Source organism: Nicotiana attenuata, chromosome 6 (genome assembly GCF_001879085.1).
Source record: "Nicotiana attenuata strain UT chromosome 6, NIATTr2, whole genome shotgun sequence".
NCBI lineage: Eukaryota > Viridiplantae > Streptophyta > Magnoliopsida > Solanales > Solanaceae > Nicotiana > Nicotiana attenuata.
Window position 1 is genome coordinate 69184744 of NC_031994.1, and position 6626 is coordinate 69191369.

The 6626-nt window shown below is 37.1% G+C and overlaps 1 protein-coding gene across 1 annotated transcript; it reads right to left on the reverse strand.

Annotated features, from left to right (window-relative positions):
• Positions 1821-5503, reverse strand: LOC109227945. Its single transcript, XM_019393135.1, has 4 exons — positions 5075-5503; positions 4538-5020; positions 4248-4348; positions 1821-1887 (listed from the first exon to the last, which is right to left on the reverse strand). The coding sequence occupies exons 1-4, from the start codon at positions 5501-5503 to the stop codon at positions 1821-1823; spliced, it is 1080 nt and encodes a 359-aa protein (XP_019248680.1).

Below are 6626 nucleotides of genomic sequence, written 5' to 3' on the forward strand. Positions count from 1 at the left end.
TGATGATGATGATGCCCACAGAGGCGTATGTTTTTAAAAGTTTATGTATATATATGTATTATGCATTTCATGTCAGTAGCCCCCAGAGGCACTCAGATGTTACAGGTTGTATCTCCTCTAACTCTCTTTACATTACTGTTCTGGTTTATGCTTTCCTGCCTTACATACTCGGTACTTTATTCGTACTGATGTCCCTTTTGCTTGGGGACGCTACGTTTCATGCCCGCAGGTCCCGATAGACAGGTTGACATTCCTCCTAGTAGGCTATCAGCTCAGCGAAGGTGTTGGTGTACTCCACTTGCTCCGGAGTTGCCTATTTGGTCAGTATGCTTTGGATATGTATTGATTGGTATGGCGGGGCCCTGTCCCGACCTTTATGATTTTATGTACTCTTAGAGGCTTGTAGACAGATGTCAGGTGTATGGATACTTGTATGGCCTTGTCGGCCTATGTTTTGAGTTTACAAATGGTCATGTCGGCCTTATAGGCCCGTATGTCACATGTATAAGTTTGTATATCATGTTGGGTCATCATACGATAAGTATTCCCTTATGTTTTATTCTTGTTATCTCATGAAGGGTTTTCTAGCTCATTTACCCATGATAGTATGATAAGAAAGATATGTTATGTTGGTACTCGGTTGAGTAAGGCACCGGGTGCCCGTCGCGGCCCTTCGGTTTGGGTCGTGACACGATATATGATAATGAATATAAATAAGGCACGGCAATACCCTTTGTGCTTTTCACTCTTCCTCACCCATTAACAATACAAGGCATGAAATATTTAATTCATTTATAGTGCCATGATATCAAACTCAACTTTAAAAAATTTCCAACATCTTCAAAATAAATAATAAATATCAGACGAATAATTAAAAGTAATAATCCAACCTAAGCATGGAGAACAAAATCGAATTAACAACTTAGAACAAAGAAATAATTCCCATTTGCTTTAACCCAATAACAACGCATATGTACTCGCCACCTCATATATACGTTATTCTCACACATAATTCACGTAGCAAATAAACCAACAAGTCCTAATCCCTCAAGTCAAGATTAACCACGATACTTACCCCACTCCTTAAGCAAATCAATGCTCAACCGCGGCTTTTCCTCTAGAATTAACCTTCAAACCAATCAAATCTAACCAATTATAGTTCAAATATACGAAATAAGCTTTAGAAACTACCCACGAGTGAAAAAGATTCAATCTTTAATGATTTTAGAAAAAGTCAACCCAGTCCAGCCTGGTCAAACCCGAGATTCGGACCAAAATCCAATTACCTATTCACCCCCGAGCCTGGTTATGTGATTAGTTTTGAAATGCAACCTCAATTTGAGGTCTAAATCTCAATTTCTCAAAGTTCCCAATTTCTACCTAAATCCCTAATTTCTACTGCGGAAAAGCATATATTAAAGGTTAAAATCAATGGGTGTTTGTGAAAATATAATGAAACAAGTTAAAATCTACTAACAAACGAAGTTGGGATGAAAAACCTCTGCAAAATCGCCTTTAGGCCGAGCTCAAACTTAAAAAGAGTGAAAAGTTAAAAGAAACCCGATTTAGAGTGTTTAAATCACTAGACGTCAGGTGCTCTTCGCGTTCGCGAAGCACCTGACGCTATCGTAGTGCACAATGGCCAAGAAGGCCTTCGCATTCGCGAGCCCCTCCATGTTCGCGTAGTCTTGCTCCCACATGCCTTCGCGTTTGCGAGCCAACACCCGCATTCGCGTAGGGTAACCACCTACCTCCCCAGAATCCCCTAAACCTTCGCGTTCCTGTGATGACGGTCGCGTTCGCGAAGGGTAAGTCTTTCACTACTTCGCATTCGCGAAGAAGAACTCCACCCCATCTCCAGTTTCCCCTTCGCGATCGCGATAGTATCTTCTCATGATACACTCACGATCGCGAAGCACAATATACCAGGCATCAGCAATAGTTAAAAACCAGAAATTTTCTATGTTCAAAATGGTTCATAGCCTATCCGAATCCGACCCGAGTCCCTCGGGCTCCAAACCAAACATGCACACAAGTGTAATAACACCATACAAACTCGCTCGCACAATCAAAAAGCAAAAATAACACCGAGAACTACGAATCGGACATCAAAATATATGAAATTTTTAAAGAAACTCAAGAACTTCCAAATTCACAACCGAGCGACCGAATCCTATCAAATGAATTTCGTTTTGCACCAAATTTGGCAGACAAGTTTTAAATAACAAAATGAACCTATACCAAGTTCTTAAACCGAAATCCGAACCGAGTAGCCATAAAGTCAACCTACGGTCAAATCTAGAAAATATTTAAACCTTTAAGTTACTAGCTTTCGACAAATCAAGTTAGAGACTTCAAATTGAATTCCAGGCGTACGCCAAAGTTCAAAATTACGATACGGACCAACTGGATCGTCAAAATATTGATCAGGGCTCGTTAATATTGAACGTAGTCAACTCAAGTTATTTTTAAAGCCAAAAATCATATTTTCTTCAAATTTCACATAAAATCTTTCCGGAAAAAGACACGGACTGTGCGCGCAAATCGAAAAATACTAAATGGAGCTAATAGAGATCTCAAAATACGGAAGTAAGAGCTAGAACTTAAAACGACCTATCGGGTCGTCACCTTCACTTGAGGTACCTAAGTGATAATATTGGACAAGTTTAAGTAGCCGTATATGTATTCTGCCTTTAAATAAACAAAAATAATGTATAAAACTAAATAGTTGGAGTGGTTTGCACTTTCATGAAAGGTCTTGAGGTGAAAACATGAAAGAAAAGGAATCCATAGCAGCATTTAATACTTTGTTCTCCTTATCCAAAACTATCATGAGGTTGAAAAAGTAAAATAAAGAATTTTCTGGTAGAACATTTTTCACGTTACAAGTTAGGTAATATGCGTATCAGTTATCAAATATCCTTCCAACAAAAATACTCAGAATAAGGAATATAAACGTGAAAGCTTTGCCAATTCACGTTGCCACTCAAACCAATCTTTTCCTTTCTCTCACTGCTAAATTTGATAACTTAGGTTAAAAAAAGATTTAAAAGAAGTACAATTTGTTTTTCATCGTAAAGAACGGTAGGGTTTTTTATATAAAAAAAAAATTAAAAATGAAACACTTTTACGCATATAAGACATTATCCAAATACGATTTTCTATAGCTAGACCTTGGAATAAAGGAAGTGGATTATAAATCTATTGAATTCTCTAGAGCTTGTGCCACATTTTCTTACATAATAAAGTTTGCCAATAAAATCTCAAAGAATATTCCTAGAAGTGAGCTTAAAGTTGGATTTGCTAAATACTGCATCGTACATATTTATTCCATGTTTTGTGCATTTCCTAGAGTCCGAAACCAAAATGTGGTTCTTTTGGACTCAAAAAACTAAAATGTGTGGAAAAAAATTTATTGACCAAAATATATATAATACCCTTTTAAAGGGCACTATACCTTAACGGCCGTTAAGGTATAGCGCCCTTTTAAAGGCGCTATATGTATAAAGCATTTTATACACGTGGCGCAGGAAAAGCAGATAAATAGAATTTAATGTACAAAAAAAAGAAGTAGAGTGCTGGGTGGTGCAATGGCTAAAGGCTGGGTATGAAGTGGGTTTTGTCCTTAGAGGTCCACGGTTTGATTCCTCCTAGCAACATTATTTTGTTTTCCTATTTCTTCTTCGTTTTTTATTTCTTTTCATTATTTGGTTTAATTATTTCGATATAAATACTCTAATATTTTTTTTAGGTAATTAACATTTTTATTAATCACCAATAAGCTTTACAATTTATAGGCTGCTTTCTTACTCAGCAGCTATAGAAACAATCTCAAACCTACATACTATGTCTAATGAAACATAAAATATTGAATTGAACTACTAATTCCTTTAGTAGCTCTGACATTACATATGTAGGCTATTTCTCTATCTATACTATCAACACTTCTGCTTCTCTGTTGAAATAACCTCATATTCCATTCAATTCAAACACTATGTGTAACCTCTGCATACACCATTCGGTAGCTCTCACATTACATATTCCTTTGGTAGCTCTCACATTACATATGTAGGCTATTTCTCTAGCTATACTATCAACACTTCTGCTTATCTGTTGAAATAGTCTCATATTCCTTTCAATTCAAATACTATGTGTAACCTCCGCATACACCATTCGGTACAATTGAGCTCCATAAGATCTGCCTTTAGCACTTTGTATCATCCATTGTTGATGTTGCACCCAGTTACCTCGAACTACATCCTGTCTTTGCATCCAGTGAAAGACCTTCTGCCACTGCCTTAGTAAAATGGCAGTCCACAAACAGATGGTCTCTAATTTCATCATGAAGCTGACATAGAGAACATTTTGAATCCACAGTTACTCCCCATTTGATCAATCTATAGGTAGTTAAAAGTCTCCAATGAAATTGTAGCCACATTGTGAATATGGATTTAGGTCTAGCTTTGTTTTGAAACATCATAAACTTTCAGTTGACTTTAGGCCTATTTCCTAGTAGCTGAATGTAAAACTGGCTAACCATGCTCTTTTTGATCTGTTGCTTATATTGTACTTGTTGTAGGACTGTTCTGGCACTTAGTATCTGCCTGACCATCCAGCTTGCCTGTTCTGGGATTGCCATGTCTTCTAGCCTCTTATCTTTGATGTAGAACACATGAATCCACCTGATCCACAGTCTGTCTTGCTTACTTGCTACATCCCAACAGAGTTTTGTTATAGCTGCCCTATTCCATAATTGTAGATTAATCAAACCCAAGCCCCCACTTGACTCAAGTGTGCACATCCTACTCCAAGCCTTCAGAAACTTTTTTATAATGGTATTGATCCCAGACCAAATATAACTCCTGCAGTAGGCCTCTATCATCTTCATAACTTTTGCTAGTAAGTTGAATAGCTGTGACCAATAGGATTGAATACCAAATAGGACAGTTTGGACCAGCTGCACTCTTCCAGCATATGAAAGCTTCATTGCAGTCCATGAGGATATCATTGCTACTATATTCTACCAGAGGATACCATTGAATCAGAGAAAGTTTCTTGGTAGCAAGAGGAATACCAGATACTTAAATGGTAACTCTCCAATTGTGTAGCCCAACTTTTGAATAATCTCTAACCTGGTACTCTGTTGAACACCTCCAAAATACACTGAACTCTTCTTCAAATTTGCTTGTAAACAAGACACTTGAGAGAAATGGTTGAAACATTCATGAATATGAGAGATAGAGTTTAAATCACCTCTAGCAAATAGCAAAAGATCATCTGCATAGCTTAGGTGAGTAATCCCTAACTTTGCACATCTGGGGTGGAACTTGAAACTTTTTACCTCCTTTAGTTTGGTGAGATTTCTACTAAGATACTCCATTACAATTGCAAACAGTAAATGGGAGATGGGATCTCCCTGTCTTAGGCCTTTAGCAGCATCAAATAATTGGGTAGGTTCTCCATTAACCATGGTAGTGTAGTTGATAGTTGTTACACACTCCATTATCTAGTTCACAAACCTCGTTGGAAATCCCATTTCAATCATAACTTGCTCCAAAAAACTCCATTCAACTGAATCGTAAGCATTTTGAAGGTCAATCTTGATCATGCACCTAGCAGAAATATTCTTCCTTATGTAAGCTTTAACTAGCTCATGAGCTAGTATAATGTTATCTGCTATCCTCCTACCAGGTATGAAACCAGCTTGAGCTTCACTTATCACTGATGCAATAACTTGTTGAATTCTGCCAGCTAAGACTTTAGAGATCAGTTTATACAACATGGAGCAACAAGCAATAGGTCTGTAGTCTTTTATTGTACTAGGATTAGCCAGTTTAGGAACCAATGTGATAGAAGTACAATTCACAGGTTTATATAGTTTTCCAGTACTGAAGAACTCTTTAATAGCTTGGCTAACTTCTTTTTAAATAATCACCCATGCCTTCTTGAAGAAACAAGCATTGTAGCCATCGATTCCTGGTGCTTTGTCACTATCAATAGCACATAATCCAGTATAAATCTCTTTGTCAGTAACCTCAGCACATAGAGCAAGTTTTTGTTGTTGTGGCAATATTTGACCATTCTTCATAATCACTTTATTATGGTAGGAAGAGAGTGAGCTGTTGATCCCATTAAAGACTTATAGAATTCCACCACTTCTTGCTTTATGCTTTCTGGATGAATAAGCTTATCTCCTATGATTGACACAAGTTCATTTACTTATTTTCTCTGACTTCTTTCTTTCGTAACAGCTGCAAAATACTTTGTATTTGAATCTCCCAGTTTGATCCACTTAGTTCTTGCTTTCTGCCTTAATACACTTTCTTCAATAAGAGACCATTTTTCTAAATTCTGCAACAAGCTTTTCTTCAATCAGAGAGTCATTGTAAGCTGCATTGATCTTCTGTTGCACCTCCTCTAATCTTATTATGGCATGCTCAATCTTCATACTAATAGTTCTAAAGTGTTCAGTATTTAGAGTCCTGAACAAAGGCCTTAGTTCCTTCAATTTTACTCAGATGTTCTTCATTTTGCCCTTAGTATATGATTGATTCCAGACTCTTTCTACAATGGATATAAAGCTGTCATGATCTGCCCATACATTAAAGAATCTGAAAGGTGTTTTA